Source organism: Eublepharis macularius, chromosome 9 (genome assembly GCF_028583425.1).
Source record: "Eublepharis macularius isolate TG4126 chromosome 9, MPM_Emac_v1.0, whole genome shotgun sequence".
In the NCBI taxonomy this organism is placed as follows: domain Eukaryota; kingdom Metazoa; phylum Chordata; class Lepidosauria; order Squamata; family Eublepharidae; genus Eublepharis; species Eublepharis macularius.
Window position 1 is genome coordinate 719574 of NC_072798.1, and position 17914 is coordinate 737487.

Genomic DNA, 17914 nt, shown 5'->3' on the forward strand with positions numbered 1-17914 from the left:
ATCGCCTGCTTTCCTGCAGGCAGCCGGCCCCCCGACACACCAGTGAGCCCTGCCTGTGATTCGGTGGGCCGGCTGGCCAGCTTTCCTCTCCGAATGGAGTGGCCCTCTTCATTGATTCCACCACAAAGCCCCAGCAGGAGCCCCGGAGTCCTTTGTGAGGCTGGACTGGGCTGAACAAGCAGTGACCCCTGGGCTGGGAGTGGCCATTAAACAGGCCCAGCAGGAGCAGCCAAAAGGCGGGCTCTGCTTTTGCAGGACTGCCGGGGCAGCCAGAACCCAGGAGGCAATAGTGGTTGACTTGGAGCAGGGCGGGGGGCGGGGGGGGGGGGGTGAAAGCAGGCGCTTGCTCTGGAGCCCTTTTATGTAAGCAGCCGTGCAGCTCCTTGTCAGCAAAGAGAATGCAATTAAAAGGAAAGGTTAGCAGCTGGCCATGCTCATGATTTGGCTGTGGGGGAACAGCCTGCCTGCAAATTGAAAATTACCGCCTCCCCCTCGCCCCCCGCCCCATGCTCAGGCAGAAGGACAGCCTTGGGAGCTGGAGTCACAGGGCAGGGCGGGGGGCTGAATGCCCTTCTCCCCCCTCCGCCCCAGCTTCTGGCTTGCTGTGGGGGCCCCTGGCCCGCGAGGCTCTCTTCTCTGGGGCTTTGGGCAGGAGCGGATGGCAGCCCCCTTTCCGAGGCTTCTCTGCTGTTAGTTTTCTCATCTGTTTATGGTAATGGCTCAGTGTTGCCAATGAGCCGCCTTGGAAAGTGGGGCATAAATCTTTGAAATAAACCAGGGCTGGCATTCTCTGTGCTCTGACTGCTCTTCCTTCCCTGCCCACAGGCAACTGCCGCAGATCCCCCGGGCTGGGAGCAGCTGGGTGGTGCTCTGCCGCCACAGAGTGTGGGATCCTCAGCTGCCCCACTGTCTGGGCTGGGGAGTCTGCTCGTGGCTTCCTTCTCTATTGCCTGCATGGGGAGGGAGGGGGCAGGGCTTTGGGGGCCTGTCCTGATAGGCCGGGGGCTCTGTGCAGTCTGTGGTCTGTGTGCTTGCATTTCCCCCTTCCAGATCTGACAGAGATCTTCGCCTCCTGAAAACAGCCAATTTTACTCTGGGGAAAAACTGCGGCAATGAATAAGCCAAGCTTCTGCGGCAATGAATAAGCCAAGCTTCTAGCCCATAAGGCTTCCATCTGTGATGGGAAGAAATGCTTAGCAGAATTACAAAAGCTGTAAGATGGCGGGTGGGGGGGGGGCGGGCGGGCGGGGGGGGATGACCAGTGCTTGGGGAAGGGGGCCCCGCCTCCAGTGTGCTCCACGCAGCAAGTATGTCCTTCTTCAAGCCCAGCAGAGACGGGGAAACCAGTTCAGCCTCTGGGACGTGCCTCAGCGTCTTCCCGCCTGGCTGCCTTCTGCTTTCAGGCATGACTTTCACACACACACACACACACACACACGCACACCTGCACATCACTACCCCTCTCTGTAGGCCCCCCCCCCCCCGCCTCTGGCCCACGGGCAGCCTTCTGAGCTGAGAACTTGCTCGGAGTCCTTCTGAGCAGCGGCTTCAAGGATTCTCCTGTCGGGCGCCTGCCTCTGCGTGCTTCCCTCCTGCCGGGGGTGGGGGTGGGGGGAGGGACGAAGGGGAAGAGAAGAGCTTCTTCAGCAAATGGCGGCAGCAGCATGGCCTGTGGCAAGGGAGGAATGGCCAGCTCGTTCTGCAGAAGGCGGGCTTGCACTTTTCTCTCTGCCTCTTCCTCTCTGCCGCCAAAGACCTTTTGGGTGCTTGGGCTCCCGGCATGTTACTCTCACCATCTCCTCCACCCTGCCCGCCTGGATTTTCTGCCATCCCGTAGAGCGGGGGATGGTTGGGGCTGGCAGCGAGAGTTCTCCCAGTGCCCGCTGGGGAACCGGGCTGCTGGCCCAGTGGGAGTGCACTGCAGGGAATGCTCTGTGGGGCCTAAACCCGGACAACCCCAGAGAGGCGCTGTGGGCCAGGTGCTTTGTACATGCAGGGGGTTGAGGGCTAAGCACAGCCTGGCTTCTCAGCTCTGTGTCCAGCGTCAGTCTTCCTCTGCATGCCAGGTGCTGGGGACAGTCGGTGGAGAATGGGGGGGCTGCTTCTTTGCTGCCCTGCTTGTAGGCCTCTGTTGGAACCGGAGGCTGGGGCAGAAAGCCTGGCCTGAGCCAGCCCGGGGGGGGGGGGGGGTTCTTAGGCTCTTCTCCCCGTTGCTTTGCATACCTGGCTGTGTTGGCTGAAAGGGGGCGAGGGAGGGGCTGCTCATTGTGGGGTTTCTCTGCACAGCAAGCAATTGCTTCTTGGGGACTGCGGCGACAGGGCAGACTCATCAGTGCAGAAGAAGAGCCCTGCTGGATCCGAGACGCGGTTCATCCAGGCCAGCAGCCAGCTCCACACGGAGGCCAAACCAGTTGCCTGGAAGGCCAGCAGACAAAGCGCAACGGCCAAGGCTTCCCCCTGGTGCTGCCTCCTGGCCCTGGGTTCCAGAGGCCGGCTGCCTCTGACCCTGGAGGCTCCCTCTAGTCGCCACGGCTAGTGTCCCCTGACAGACCTCTCCACCACGCCCCTTCCCAGCCCCTTGGTCGCCAGGGTGGCCCTCTTTGGTGGCTGCATCTCACCTGCTGAGAGGGGTCTTTCCCGGGGGGCGGGGGGGGGGGGTCTCTGGGATGCTCCCTGCCGGTTTACAGGAGGGCAGCCTCTTCCTCTGAAGGTCCCCTCCAAGTGCCTGCCTGCTTTGCCCGGAGGGGAGATGGCTGAATGCCCTGGAGGTGGGAAGTGGGAGGGGGCTACCCTGTCCTCTTCTGAGCTTTCACTCAGGGAAACTAAGGGCAGGGGGTAGAGTTTTCACTGCTGCTGCACCCACTGAGCCCTGGGGCTTGTGGAACAGTTGGAGAGGCTAGGACCAGAGTCCAGGGGCGCTGGTGGATTTCTTCCGGTGTGACGTGCTTTCCCTGCACAATACGGCCCCATTCAGGCGACGTCTCATTTAAGAGCAAATCCTGGCAGGAACTGATTTCCATTAGAATTGAAACAGTAGTGGTGTAGTTTGAATGTAAATGCTTCATGGGATTAAGCGCTGAAAGAAACGTTTATTACTTTTGATGCTTGCTGTCCTGTTGACTCTTCTTTTTGTGCTGGGAACAAAGCCGTTTAATGTCAAGCAGTGCCCAGGCCTGCTTCTCTCCTGGAAGTGCCTGGTTTGGAGTCCATACCAGGTGAGCACCTGAAGTGGTGCTCCTTGATATTAACAAGCACGCAAGGCTGGGGCTGCCCCCACCCCCCCTCTTGGCAGGCTGCCTGACAGCAGAAGGGGGCAGAGCCAAATTTGGGGGCTTCTCTCTGACCATCTTATTGTTTCCCCACCAGGGCTATAAAGAACGGCAAAGGACTGCACAGCAAGAAGGAGGTCCCAATCCACCGAGTGGCTGACATCTCTGGGGTAAGCAGAACTTTTTTCAAACCAAATCTGATTTGTGATGCAGTAAGATCCAAGGGGGAGCAGGGGAGGGGGCTCTTGATTGCAGTATTTGAAGAGTGGGGGGGGGACGTGATCACATGACCCCTCCCAATCTTTCCAGCTCTCTGGGTCAGCGTTTCCCAACTTTTTTTTCCCATGGAGGCACTCCTAAATTCATTTTCCAAATCTTGAGGAACCCCACCTATCAAAACGTTTACAGGCCAGAAAAAGCTGATGTTGGGGAGCACAATTCAATTGCTGCTAAATTATTGTCAAGAAAATTTATGTGTACAAACTTCACATCCAAAGTCAATACAAGGTTTACTTTCAGTGCTTGTTTATTTTTGCACAAATGTTGAATTCTGGGCTGAATTTGGATATTTGGCATTTTTGGTGGTATTGCAAATTTATTTATTTATTCCACGATTTCTCATGGAACCCCTGACATGTCCGGTGGAGAACCCGGTTTGCACGGCACCCTGGTTGGGGGAAACTGCTCTAGATAAAGGCCTTGGAAAAGGAGCCTCGCATGTGGCAGATATTCTCCCTGGGAGGCCCCTCAGGCGTGGGGGTGTGAATGAAATCTGCCTTGCTGTCTTATTTTTGTTTAATTGTTTGTTTGTTTAAGACACTTATTGGCCCCCTTTCCACCTAGAGGAGCTCAAGACAGCTTACATATACATCAAAAACAGACATTACATTACATTACAATACAGTTTTAAAAACTATTCCTACATTAAAAAGTAGCTAAACAAAAGCTGTCCTAAATTTTAAAAAAATCTTGTTCCTTTCCCCTCCTTCAATAAGAACACTATTGCTGCTGCTGCTGCTGCCACCATCGCCACCAGACATTTGTAAAGAGAAGCCAGTTTAGGATCCCTTCCTAAAATTAAGCCTCCCCCATTGGCCTATCCTGGTCATATGACACAGAAGACTGGGCAGTCTCATGTCTTGTGGCCATTTGAATCTGGGCCTCTCCCCACCTCCTCTCTCAGCTTGGTATGCCTGGGTCAAATTAGATTTTTCTGTGGGTGCAGAAGAACTCACAAATAAGGCCAAATTCTTCACAAAAGGCAAGTTTTAACTTCACTTGCAATTAACACCATTGACTACAAAAAGGAAGAACATGGATTAACGCAAACTAATAACCAGTGGCAGGATCAAGAACCGTGACCCTGAAGCCGCACCGGGACCCTTCACGTTCCAGGAATCCAGGCATCCTCAGGTTTTGCTGAGCATCCTACAACCTCCCTTCAGAGCTGGGGAAGATCGTGGTCCCGAGACTCCAGAGATGTTCCAGGGAGGAGCTCTTTGAGGGGGTGACATTTTGGTTGCTGTCCCTGCCTTGCTTCTTCTTCAAGCAGAAGGGGTGCTAGCCAGAGAGGCTTCGTCTGCAGCCTTTTGCCTGCATGGAGTGAAGGTTTCTTCAGCTCCTCTCCCTCATTTAAGGCGATCCTCGTGCTTGGAAGGCTGCCCCAGGCCCAGAGGGTGGAAGTGTCTTCCTGATGGTCAGGAGGGCCAACCAGCCAGCACTCCCTGCAGAGAACTGCTCTAGAGCGCCCATCATCAGCACTGGCACGAGGCCCCCAAAGCCCCTGGGTGTCTACTTTTACATCAGGGCCCCCTGGGGTGGGTCGGCTGTCCCCGCCCCTCCCAGTCCGCTCCTCTGGTGTTCGGCTTTCTAGGTGGAGGTATTTTTTAAGGAAGGGCCATTCAACCATAGGAGCCCCCCTCTTGCAGCCCAGGGGGCACTGCCTAGTCCCCTTGGTTGGCTTCTGCCAAAGTCGGGGGACGGAATGGGCTGGCAATTTGGCCTGCATTTAATCATGGCCTCTGTAACGAAATGGTTACCAGGGATGAGATGAGTGCTGGTTGCAGTTAATCTGTCTTAAAGAGAAAAATGTTCCCCCTGAGGTTTGATGGGCTGTAGGGCCAGGGAGGGGCCAGCAGGAGTCTTGGTGTGGGACGCCCTTCTTCCTGGACTACAACTCCCAGCTGCCCCGGGGCCAAGAAAGTGCGGGAAAAATAAGGGGCGGAGCAGCCTGAATGGAGATACCCAGCCCATCCTGAGGGGAAATTAGTCGCCTTCTTGGCTGAAGAAGGGGAGGCTCCTGCTGCTGGGGGAAACCCGGGTGCCTGGGCCCTAAGGGTGGAGGGCCTGGGAGGCAGCAGAAAGGGAATAAAGAGAGTCACCCTTCTTGGTTGAGGAAGGAGAGGCTCCCGCTGCTGGGTGAGACCCGGGTGCCTGGGCCCTAAGTGTGGAGGGCCTGGGAGGCAGCAGAAGGGGAATAAAGAGAGTCACCCTTCTTGGTTGAAGAAGGAGAGGCTCCTGCTGCTGGGTGAGACCCGGGTGCCTGGGCCCTAAGTGTGGAGGGCCTGGGAGGCAGCAGAAGGGGAATAAAGAGAGTCACCCTTCTTGGTTGAAGGAGGAGAAGCTCCTGCTGCTGGGTGAGACCCGGGTGCCTGGGCCCTAAGTGTGGAGGGCCTGGGAGGCAGCAGAAGGGGAATAAAGAGAGTCACCCTTCTTGGTTGAAGGAGGAGAAGCTCCTGCTGCGGGGTGAGACCCGGGTGCCTGGGCCCTAAGTGTGGAGGGCCTGGGAGGCAGCAGAGAGGGAATAAAGAGAGTCACCCTTCTTGGTTGAGGAAGGAGAGGCTCCCGCTGCTGGGTGAGACCCGGGTGCCTGGGCCCTAAGTGTGGAGGGCCTGGGAGGCAGCAGAAAGGGAATAGAGTCACCCTTCTTGGTTGAAGGAGGAGAAGCTCCTGCTGCGGGGTGAGACCCGGGTGCCTGGGCCCTAAGTGTGGAGGGCCTGGGAGGCAGCAGAGAGGGAATAAAGAGAGTCACCCTTCTTGGTTGAGGAAGGAGAGGCTCCCGCTGCTGGGTGAGACCCGGGTGCCTGGGCCCTAAGTGTGGAGGGCCTGGGAGGCAGCAGAAGGGGAATAAAGAGAGTCACCCTTCTTGGTTGAAGGAGGAGAAGCTCCTGCTGCGGGGTGAGACCCGGGTGCCTGGGCCCTAAGTGTGGAGGGCCTGGGAGGCAGCAGAGAGGGAATAAAGAGAGTCACCCTTCTTGGTTGAGGAAGGAGAGGCTCCCGCTGCTGGGTGAGACCCGGGTGCCTGGGCCCTAAGTGTGGAGGGCCTGGGAGGCAGCAGAAGGGGAATAAAGAGAGTCACCCTTCTTGGTTGAAGGAGGAGAGGCTCCTGCTGCGGGGTGAGACCCGGGTGCCTGGGCCCTAAGTGTGGAGGGCCTGGGAGGCAGCAGGAAGGGAATAAAGAGAGTCACCCTTCTTGGCTGAAGAAGGAGAGGCTCCTGCTGCTGGGTGAGACCCGGGTGCCTGGGCCCTAAGTGTGGAGGGCCTGGGAGGCAGCAGAAGGGGAATAAAGAGAGTCACCCTTCTTGGTTGAAGGAGGAGAAGCTCCTGCTGCGGGGTGAGACCCGGGTGCCTGGGCCCTAAGTGTGGAGGGCCTGGGAGGCAGCAGAAGGGGAATAAAGAGAGTCACCCTTCTTGGTTGAAGGAGGAGAAGCTCCTGCTGCTGGGTGAGACCCGGGTGCCTGGGCCCTAAGTGTGGAGGGCCTGGGAGGCAGCAGAAGGGGAATAAAGAGAGTCACCCTTCTTGGTTGAAGGAGGAGAGGCTCCCGCTGCTGGGTGAGACCCGGGTGCCTGGGCCCTAAATGTGGAGGGCCTGGGAGGCAGCAGAAGGGGAATAAAGAGAGTCACCCTTCTGGGTTGAAGGAGGAGAAGCTCCTGCTGCTGGGTGAGACCCGGGTGCCTGGGCCCTAAGTGTGGAGGGCCTGGGAGGCAGCAGAAGGGGAATAAAGAGAGTCACCCTTCTTGGCTGAAGGAGGAGAGGCTCCTGCTGCTGGGTGAGACCCGGGTGCCTGGGCCCTAAGTGTGGAGGGCCTGGGAGGCAGCAGAAAGGGAATAAAGAGAGTCACCCTTCTTGGTTGAAGGAGGAGAGGCTCCTGCTGCTGGGTGAGACCCGGGTGCCTGGGCCCTAAGTGTGGAGGGCCTGGGAGGCAGCAGAAAGGGAATAAAGAGAGTCACCCTTCTTGGCTGAAGGAGGAGAGGCTCCTGCTGCTGGGTGAGACCCGGGTGCCTGGGCCCTAAGTGTGGAGGGCCTGGGAGGCAGCAGAAGGGGAATAAAGAGAGTCACCCTTCTTGGTTGAAGGAGGAGAAGCTCCTGCTGCTGGGTGAGACCCGGGTGCCTGGGCCCTAAGTGTGGAGGGCCTGGGAGGCAGCAGAAGGGGAATAAAGAGAGTCACCCTTCTTGGTTGAAGGAGGAGAAGCTCCTGCTGCTGGGTGAGACCCGGGTGCCTGGGCCCTAAGTGTGGAGGGCCTGGGAGGCAGCAGGAAGGGAATAAAGAGAGTCACCCTTCTTGGCTGAAGAAGGAGAGGCTCCTGCTGCTGGGTGAGACCCGGGTGCCTGGGCCCTAAGTGTGGAGGGCCTGGGAGGCAGCAGAAGGGGAATAAAGAGAGTCACCCTTCTTGGTTGAAGGAGGAGAAGCTCCTGCTGCGGGGTGAGACCCGGGTGCCTGGGCCCTAAGTGTGGAGGGCCTGGGAGGCAGCAGAGAGGGAATAAAGAGAGTCACCCTTCTTGGTTGAGGAAGGAGAGGCTCCCGCTGCTGGGTGAGACCCGGGTGCCTGGGCCCTAAGTGTGGAGGGCCTGGGAGGCAGCAGAAGGGGAATAAAGAGAGTCACCCTTCTTGGTTGAAGGAGGAGAAGCTCCTGCTGCGGGGTGAGACCCGGGTGCCTGGGCCCTAAGTGTGGAGGGCCTGGGAGGCAGCAGAGAGGGAATAAAGAGAGTCACCCTTCTTGGTTGAGGAAGGAGAGGCTCCCGCTGCTGGGTGAGACCCGGGTGCCTGGGCCCTAAGTGTGGAGGGCCTGGGAGGCAGCAGAAGGGGAATAAAGAGAGTCACCCTTCTTGGTTGAAGGAGGAGAGGCTCCTGCTGCGGGGTGAGACCCGGGTGCCTGGGCCCTAAGTGTGGAGGGCCTGGGAGGCAGCAGAAGGGGAATAAAGAGAGTCACCCTTCTGGGTTGAAGGAGGAGAAGCTCCTGCTGCTGGGTGGGACCCGGGTGCCTAGGCCCTAAGTGTGGAGGGCCTGGGAGGCAGCAGAGAGGGAATAAAGAGAGTCACCCTTCTTGGTTGAGGAAGGAGAGGCTCCCGCTGCTGGGTGAGACCCGGGTGCCTGGGCCCTAAGTGTGGAGGGCCTGGGAGGCAGCAGAAGGGGAATAAAGAGAGTCACCCTTCTTGGTTGAAGGAGGAGAGGCTCCTGCTGCGGGGTGAGACCCGGGTGCCTGGGCCCTAAGTGTGGAGGGCCTGGGAGGCAGCAGAAAGGGAATAAAGAGAGTCACCCTTCTTGGTTGAAGGAGGAGAGGCTCCTGCTGCGGGGTGAGACCCGGGTGCCTGGGCCCTAAGTGTGGAGGGCCTGGGAGGCAGCAGAAGGGGAATAAAGAGAGTCACCCTTCTTGGTTGAAGGAGGAGAAGCTCCTGCTGCGGGGTGAGACCCGGGTGCCTGGGCCCTAAGTGTGGAGGGCCTGGGAGGCAGCAGAAAGGGAATAAAGAGAGTCACCCTTCTTGGTTGAAGGAGGAGAGGCTCCTGCTGCTGGGTGAGACCCGGGTGCCTGGGCCCTAAGTGTGGAGGGCCTGGGAGGCAGCAGAAAGGGAATAAAGAGAGTCACCCTTCTTGGCTGAAGGAGGAGAGGCTCCTGCTGCTGGGTGAGACCCGGGTGCCTGGGCCCTAAGTGTGGAGGGCCTGGGAGGCAGCAGAAGGGGAATAAAGAGAGTCACCCTTCTTGGTTGAAGGAGGAGAAGCTCCTGCTGCTGGGTGAGACCCGGGTGCCTGGGCCCTAAGTGTGGAGGGCCTGGGAGGCAGCAGAAGGGGAATAAAGAGAGTCACCCTTCTTGGTTGAAGGAGGAGAAGCTCCTGCTGCTGGGTGAGACCCGGGTGCCTGGGCCCTAAGTGTGGAGGGCCTGGGAGGCAGCAGAGAGGGAATAAAGAGAGTCACCCTTCTTGGTTGAGGAAGGAGAGGCTCCCGCTGCTGGGTGAGACCCGGGTGCCTGGGCCCTAAGTGTGGAGGGCCTGGGAGGCAGCAGAAGGGGAATAAAGAGAGTCACCCTTCTTGGTTGAAGGAGGAGAGGCTCCTGCTGCGGGGTGAGACCCGGGTGCCTGGGCCCTAAGTGTGGAGGGCCTGGGAGGCAGCAGAAAGGGAATAAAGAGAGTCACCCTTCTTGGTTGAAGGAGGAGAGGCTCCTGCTGCTGGGTGAGACCCGGGTGCCTGGGCCCTAAGTGTGGAGGGCCTGGGAGGCAGCAGGAAGGGAATAAAGAGAGTCACCCTTCTTGGCTGAAGAAGGAGAGGCTCCTGCTGCTGGGTGAGACCCGGGTGCCTGGGCCCTAAGTGTGGAGGGCCTGGGAGGCAGCAGAAGGGGAATAAAGAGAGTCACCCTTCTTGGTTGAAGGAGGAGAAGCTCCTGCTGCGGGGTGAGACCCGGGTGCCTGGGCCCTAAGTGTGGAGGGCCTGGGAGGCAGCAGAAAGGGAATAAAGAGAGTCACCCTTCTTGGTTGAAGGAGGAGAGGCTCCTGCTGCTGGGTGAGACCCGGGTGCCTGGGCCCTAAGTGTGGAGGGCCTGGGAGGCAGCAGAAAGGGAATAAAGAGAGTCACCCTTCTTGGCTGAAGGAGGAGAGGCTCCTGCTGCTGGGTGAGACCCGGGTGCCTGGGCCCTAAGTGTGGAGGGCCTGGGAGGCAGCAGAAGGGGAATAAAGAGAGTCACCCTTCTTGGTTGAAGGAGGAGAAGCTCCTGCTGCTGGGTGAGACCCGGGTGCCTGGGCCCTAAGTGTGGAGGGCCTGGGAGGCAGCAGAAGGGGAATAAAGAGAGTCACCCTTCTTGGTTGAAGGAGGAGAAGCTCCTGCTGCTGGGTGAGACCCGGGTGCCTGGGCCCTAAGTGTGGAGGGCCTGGGAGGCAGCAGAAGGGGAATAAAGAGAGTCACCCTTCTTGGTTGAAGGAGGAGAGGCTCCCGCTGCTGGGTGAGACCCGGGTGCCTGGGCCCTAAATGTGGAGGGCCTGGGAGGCAGCAGAAGGGGAATAAAGAGAGTCACCCTTCTGGGTTGAAGGAGGAGAAGCTCCTGCTGCTGGGTGAGACCCGGGTGCCTGGGCCCTAAGTGTGGAGGGCCTGGGAGGCAGCAGAAGGGGAATAAAGAGAGTCACCCTTCTTGGTTGAAGGAGGAGAGGCTCCTGCTGCTGGGTGAGACCCGGGTGCCTGGGCCCTAAGTGTGGAGGGCCTGGGAGGCAGCAGAAGGGGAATAAAGAGAGTCACCCTTCTTGGTTGAAGGAGGAGAGGCTCCTGCTGCTGGGGGAAACCCGGGTGCCTGGGCCCTAAGTGTGGAGGGCCTGGGAGGCAGCAGAAGGGGAATAAAGAGAGTCACCCTTCTTGGTTGCAGGAGGAGAAGCTCCTGCTGCTGGGTGAGACCCGGGTGCCTGGGCCCTAAGTGTGGAGGGCCTGGGAGGCAGCAGAAGGGGAATAAAGAGAGTCACCCTTCTTGGTTGAAGGAGGAGAGGCTCCCGCTGCTGGGTGAGACCCGGGTGCCTGGGCCCTAAATGTGGAGGGCCTGGGAGGCAGCAGAAGGGGAATAAAGAGAGTCACCCTTCTGGGTTGAAGGAGGAGAAGCTCCTGCTGCTGGGGGAAACCCGGGTGCCTGGGCCCTAAGTGTGGAGGGCCTGGGAGGCAGCAGAAGGGGAATAAAGAGAGTCACCCTTCTTGGTTGAAGGAGGAGAGGCTCCTGCTGCTGGGTGAGACCCGGGTGCCTGGGCCCTAAGTGTGGAGGGCCTGGGAGGCAGCAGAAGGGGAATAAAGAGAGTCACCCTTCTTGGTTGAAGGAGGAGAGGCTCCTGCTGCTGGGGGAAACCCGGGTGCCTGGGCCCTAAGTGTGGAGGGCCTGGGAGGCAGCAGAGAGGGAATAAAGGGTGACCCTTCCCTCAGACCCCCACCACCCCCTAAAGGCAGAGCAGGGAACAGTGTGGTAGGGAAAGCAGACGGCGGTTCTCTTCAGTTTGATTTCCTTCCCTATGAGCTCTGAACGGGGGGGGGGGTCTACCCCTATGTGTGGTGCCTTTACCTGCTTTGTATATAGTGCTCTGTTATATGGCTATTAAATTATACTCTTTTGAATATAAAGAACCTTGTGGTGCTCTGACTACGTAACCTCCCCCACTTGGCACGCTACAGGAAGGGAGGGAGCCCGGGAGAAACGGATCAGGCCAGACCTTGGTGGGTTGCCAATTCTCCATGGCCCAACCAAAGATTGGGGAATTCACTTCCCAGTAGGGAAATTCAGCCAGAGGGGTCTCACTGCCCCTCAGTCAGGCGGTGTACAATTCAGTGAGTGGTGGCAGCGATGAAGAGTGTGAGCCACGCCCACCAGGGACAGTGGGAGGCGGACAGTGGGGCTAGCAGGCCACTGACGGCGGCTCAGTTGCCCGGACTGAGAGCCAGCACCCGTTCTGCCACAGCCTCCTTAGCTGCTCAGCTGTGTGTGTTGCAGGGCTGGAGCACGGCAGGCAAACAGCCAACACAGAGGCCCTGCCACGCTGCTCTAACAGCCACACTCCACCCTCTGCAGGGAGCCTTCCTCCGTGCCTCTTGCCTCTTCTCCTTGAGGGCCCTTGGTGGCATTTCCAGGGCTGGGCTTGGGCAAGTGACGGTGCCGCTGCTCCAGTGAAGCCAGCCTAAAACTGCACCGTGGCAGGTGATCTCATTCCAGAGCGGTGCTTGTGGGCATCTGGTTAAATTCACTGCTGTATCACCTGACAAGCTGGTGGCAGCTGAGCTTGTTGGAGGGACTGCCAAGGAGGGTGGTCTTCAAACCCCTGGGAAGCCCCCTCCCCCCACAGGCAGGGCTTGGAAGAAGAGAAGCCTTTGCCCGGCAGGGATACCCCGCTGCTGCCAATGGCCCCTCTGCTGTCCTGCCTGTCTCTCTTTCCTGCGAGGCGCAGAATCCTGCTCTGGAGTAACTTACTGAATAATTTAAGGCATGTAAGACAAATCTGCACTGGGGAGCGTCATACTTTAAACATTGTACATTCCCTCATGGGCTTGCGAGAGCCACAATCAGAGAGTGTACGCACACTCCTGTCCTCCCCCAAGTCCTTGCATAATTTTGCATAATTGCCATCTCTGTATAAAAGCAGTGTTGTGATTCTATTTTTCTCCATTCTATTTGTGCATAATTTCCTTTCTGTTTGAAGATAATTAACACAAGAACGCTGCCTGCTTCTCCTCGGCTAGGAAGCAGCCGGGTCCTCCTCCCTCAACATGGAGCTGGAAAGGGGGCTGACGCCACCTCTTCTGGGGCAGCCCTGCAGCCTTTGGGGGGAGGAGCCAGACGCCCTCCCAGGGCATTTCTCCCCCACAGTCTGCAGCCCGTCAAGCAAGAGTTGAGGGGCGGCAATGGGGTCTCCACGTTCCTGGGCAAGTCCTGGGAAACTGCGTCAGCAGCCGTGCCGAGGACAAGAAGGATGCCCTGTGGAGCTGCCCTTGCACATCCGGTCCCTCTGTTGGGCTCACGAGCCTCGCCTGGTCTCCCCTGACCAGCTGCAATGCTCCAGGGTGTCATGCAGAGGAACGTCCCTCCTGGCATCTTATGCCTGAGCCTTCTTGCTAGGGGGGCCGGATCAGCATTGGTTAGGACTTGGATGGGAGACCTCCAAACAAGACCAGGGCCTCAACGCAGAGGCAGGCAATGATTGATTGATTGATTGATTGATTGATTGATTGATTGATTGATTGATTGATTGATTGATTGATTGATTGATTGATTGATTGTGTCAGTCTATGGAGTTCAAGTTACTCTGATTTCATCTCCCACCCCTTGCAGCAAGAAATCCAAGGACTCTTGAGTCAAAGGTTATTTATTGAGAGAAGGTATTCATAGTACAAGTGTCCATAGGTATCCAAAGGCTAGGCAAGCTTCTGGCTGAACACAAAGTCTTTGTTGAGAATGACGTGTTAGTCTCTTGCAACGGTATATCAAACCCTCCTTTCCATCCCCCCCCCCCCATGCCCCATTAGTATAGACAAACTGGGGGATGTGAAAGTGATTGCTCCAAGGTCTCTGCAGTGAGTCTCCTCAGATAAGGCTGTCTTGGGAGCCACATCTGTTCCTGTGAACCTGCACACAAAACAACACTGGAAAGTTAACAGCAGAGCAGCAGTGAGAAAGCGATATGGCAGTGCGGTGGGTAACAGACCTGACAGATTGATTCGATTTTAGTCCGCTCTCCCCATGAACGGGCTCAGAACAGAGTAACAACAGTTACAAATTACATTAAAAGCATACGTAAGATACTGTTCTTACAATAATAAAACTCTAGAGGACGGTCCCTGTGGCGGAACGGGCGCTGGCTCTCAGTCCGGGCAACTGAGCCGCCGTCAATGGCCTGCTAGCCCCGCTATCCGCCTCCCACTGTCCCGTCGCTGCCAGATAAGCAAGGTGATGAAGTCTACTCAGGAGGAACTATTCTACAGTTTAAGTGAAAATTAACTGATATTGGTAACAAGGCTAAGTAGAACAGCCAACTAAAGTTACGAAGAAGTTGGTCCTGTTAGAGATTGTGGTGACTAAGGAAATCCAAATATCTGCTTAAGGCAGGATGGCATGTAGTGTGAATTCCTTGATGAGTTCTAATTCAGCATTTTATCGTTGTATATTCCTTTTGAAGTTGTTTTTATAGAACCGTGACTTTCAAGTCTGTGAGTGTGTACAGAGAGATGAAAATGTCCCCCGTTGGTTTTTGGATGTTGTGATTTCCTTTGTCTGATATGTGTTAATTGATCCTTTCCCACAGAGAGTGACACTTTTGTCCAGTGTAGATAGCAGACGAGCATTGTTGGCACATGGTGCATATATTGAATGGGATGATGTGCATGTGAAGGAGCCCAGGTTGGTAGCTGATGTCATTAGGTCCCATAACAGTATTGTGTGTGTGTGTGTGTGTGTGTTGTGTGATGATATTAGAATCATAGAGCTAGAAGGGGCCTTCCAGACCTCTAGCCCAACCCCTGCCCAGTGCAGGATCAGCCTAAAGCATCCCTGACAAGGATTTGTCCAGCTGCTCCTTGGAGACTGCCAATGAAGGGGAACCCACCACATCCCTAGGTAGCCGATTCCACTGCTGGATTACTCTTAACATGAGAAAGTTTTTTCTAATGTCCAGCCGGTACCATCCCACCTGAAGTTTAAACCCCTTGTTTCGAGTCCTGTCCTCTGTTGCCAACAGGAACAGCTCCCTTCCTTTCTCTAAGTGACAGCCTTTAAAATACTTAAAGAGAGCGATCCTGTCTCCCCTCAACCTCTTCTCCAAACTGAATGTTCCCGGGTCCCTCAGTCTTTCCTGGCAGGGCTTGGTCTCCAGGCCCCTGATCATCCTGGTTGCTCTCCTCTGCACCCATTCCAATTTGTCCACATTCTTTTTGAAGTGAGGCCTCCAGAACTGCACACAGTACTCCAGGTGGGGCCTGAAAAACGTGCTATATAGTGAGATAATGACATCCTGTGATTTGGCTGTTATGCCTTTGTTAATACACACTGCTCCCCAGAAGTGTATCCCCCATCTAGTACGCATGCTTTTCATTTTTGTTACCCAGGTGGAGAGCCTAGCACTTAGCCATTTTAAATTGCATCTTACTCAAATCTGCCCGCTTTTCCAGTGTGTTCAGTTCTTGTTGAATTCTATCCCTGTCTTCAAGGGTTTTTGCTGCTCCTCCCAGTTTGGTATCATCTGCACATTTAATGAGTAATCCCTTCAGACCATCGTCAAAATATTGAAAAGCATTGGGCCCAGGACTGAGCCCCGTGGCACTCCACTGGACACCTCCCTCCAATCAGACCCGATGCCATTGACAACCACTCTTTGGGTGCAGTTATCCAGCCAGTTCCCTATCCATCTGACCATCCTAGAGTCCAGTCCACAGTCCTCCAGTTTACCCATCATAATATTATGAGGAACCTCAGTTCCTCTTTCACCGCTGAACGAAGAGGTTCTGAACAGCTGGCGTTCCCATCGTCATCTTTTCTTCGATTGAGAACGACCTTCATCTGCAAAATAATGGCAGAAAAGGCTTTATTTAAACGCTGCACAAAGTGTTCTACCAAATTGACCTGAACAGACGGTCATGATTTATGTCTTCTCTGCCCAGGAGAGGGCCATAATGTGCCCACATGTAAGCATTGCCAGAAATTTACATCTAAGGCACAGACGGAGAGGGAGGCGAGAATTAAGGCATCACTATGGAAGCGGGCGCTGTACAGATCCTGCTACTGAAGTGGCAAAATCCTCTGCCTTGTTGGAGGTAGCCACGCGCTCGGATCCGATCCTGTCAGAACCGTCGAAGATGTCTGTAGACATGATCTCGGATCCAACTGGGCATAGGAGTCAGAAACACCGAACTCTAAATGTTTCATCTTCACCTGCCATGCAACACCCCTCGGATCCATCTAACCCACCTTTATACCAACGCCCATCCTCTGGGACCCAAAGCCCACATGACAGACCAGCGAGCCAGCAATCCCAATCAGCCCTGCCTTTGCAGGATTCCTCGGATCCGACTAAGGCTAAAAAGGGCAAAGATCGCTCGGGTTTGACGTGTCAACACGAACTGACACCATTGGCCACAGCACTCCCGGATCCATTGTCAGAATCAGGTCTTCAGCCTGCTGAACTGCCTAAGAAGAAGGCCAAATCCAAGTCTCATGCCCACAAGAACTCACAAGTGACTACGTCTTCAGCCACAGAGGTTCTTCTGCCAGAACCACACCTCACTCAAATACCGAGGAGCCCATCGGTACACTCGGCATCTCACTCCCCATACTCATCCGTAGAGGAGAGTGAATTACCCAATCTGCCATCTGATTGGCTGAGCTGTGACCAAGGTCCTGCATCTTCTCAATCTTCCCATACCGGTAGTCCCTGGTTTTGCCAGCATGCCACTTCTGCTTATGGCATTGACGTGGGAGAGCTTTACAGAACTCACTCAATATCCTCTGCTTATGAGGAGCCCTCTCCACCTAAGCGACACAGAAAGCCTTACTACCTTCCTAAGTCTTCTATGTCATTTTGACTACCGGACCCTGCTCCCGACCCACAACAGGATAAGAGCCCAATCATGTCTTTGGGACGGGCAGCAGATGAAGCACTAATATCTGATCAACCGTCCTCTTTGACCAATGATTTTCGCTTTTCAGAGCAATTAGTATGTATGGCTAAATTCTTAGACTTTGATATTTCAGCCTCGGAATCAAAGCCTAAGGTCAAAATACTGCAATACCTGTATTCATTTACTCCATCTACTATAGCCTTCCCTATTATTGAAGGCTTTACTGAACTGATTTCTTCATTACACGAGAAGCCAGCCTCATTACCTGCTACCTCAAAGAAGATAGCAGGGTGGTATAAAACTAGAGAGGACGCCTGCCCCTTCCTCTTCTCACCCCCACCCCCTTCTTCCCTGATGATGGAAGAACTCCAGTCAAAGCATCATCGGGGTTCCCATTTAACTCTTACTGATAAAGAGGGCAAGAAGTTAGATGGCCTGAGCAGAAAGATTTATACCTCTTCAGCCCTCAACATAAAGATGATGAATTACATCGCCATTATGGGGGCCTATCGGATTTTTTTTAATGGAATAAGAGAACACCATTTCTCAATAGCCTACTCAAACACCAACAGTCACTCGCTTGGGTGCAGCAGGAGGAGACCTTACGACTTTCTACTCAACAAATTAATACTGGCCATAGTGTTGCAGATTCTTCCACAAGAAGCTTGGCATCTGCAATCGTCCTCAGGCAACATGCATGGCTGAAGTCCACCACACTGCCACGTGAAACGAGATCTAAAGTTGAGGATTCCCCTTTGAGGATCAGACTCACTTTTCTCAAAAAACTGATGACTTCCTATCCCAGAAAAAGAAGGATAGGCAGACTGCCCGCTCGTATGGAGTTTTGCTGCCATGACAGCAGTCAGCACAGTACCAGCCATATAGACAACAATACAAGCAACAACCTTACCGGAGTCATTACTATAGATACCAGCCTTACCAGTATCTGCAGAACCGACAGAGCCCTGCCCAGCAGGGCACCTATCAAAGATGGAGGTCTAACCAGAAACAAACACAAGGCCATAACGCCTCCTTGAACAAGGACCCTAACCAACATAACAAACAATTCTGACTAGAATTGGGGTGCCCCATTGTATTTGGGGACAGGCTGTCGTTATTTTTGGCTGAATGGCTTAAAGTTACTTCTGATGTTTGGGTTTTGGATATAGTTTCATCTGGTTATAAAGTTGAATTTAACACTTTCCCACTTCTGAGTCTCCCTCGTCACTCTACCCAAGTGTCTTCCTCAGAATTGACACGGGAGTTGGCAATACTATTAGAAAAAGGGGCAGTCCAATGTGTTCCCCTAG

The 17914-nt window shown here is 55.3% G+C and overlaps 1 protein-coding gene across 1 annotated transcript in view; it reads left to right on the top strand.

Annotated features, from left to right (window-relative positions):
* Window positions 1-17914, top strand: part of SND1 (staphylococcal nuclease and tudor domain containing 1) — a 254036-nt gene that overhangs the window by 134585 nt on the left and 101537 nt on the right. Inside the window, exon 14 of the mRNA XM_054988223.1 lies at window positions 3367-3439. Coding sequence (XP_054844198.1) covers window positions 3367-3439 — 73 coding nt within the window. The remainder of the gene's footprint in view (window positions 1-3366; window positions 3440-17914) is intronic.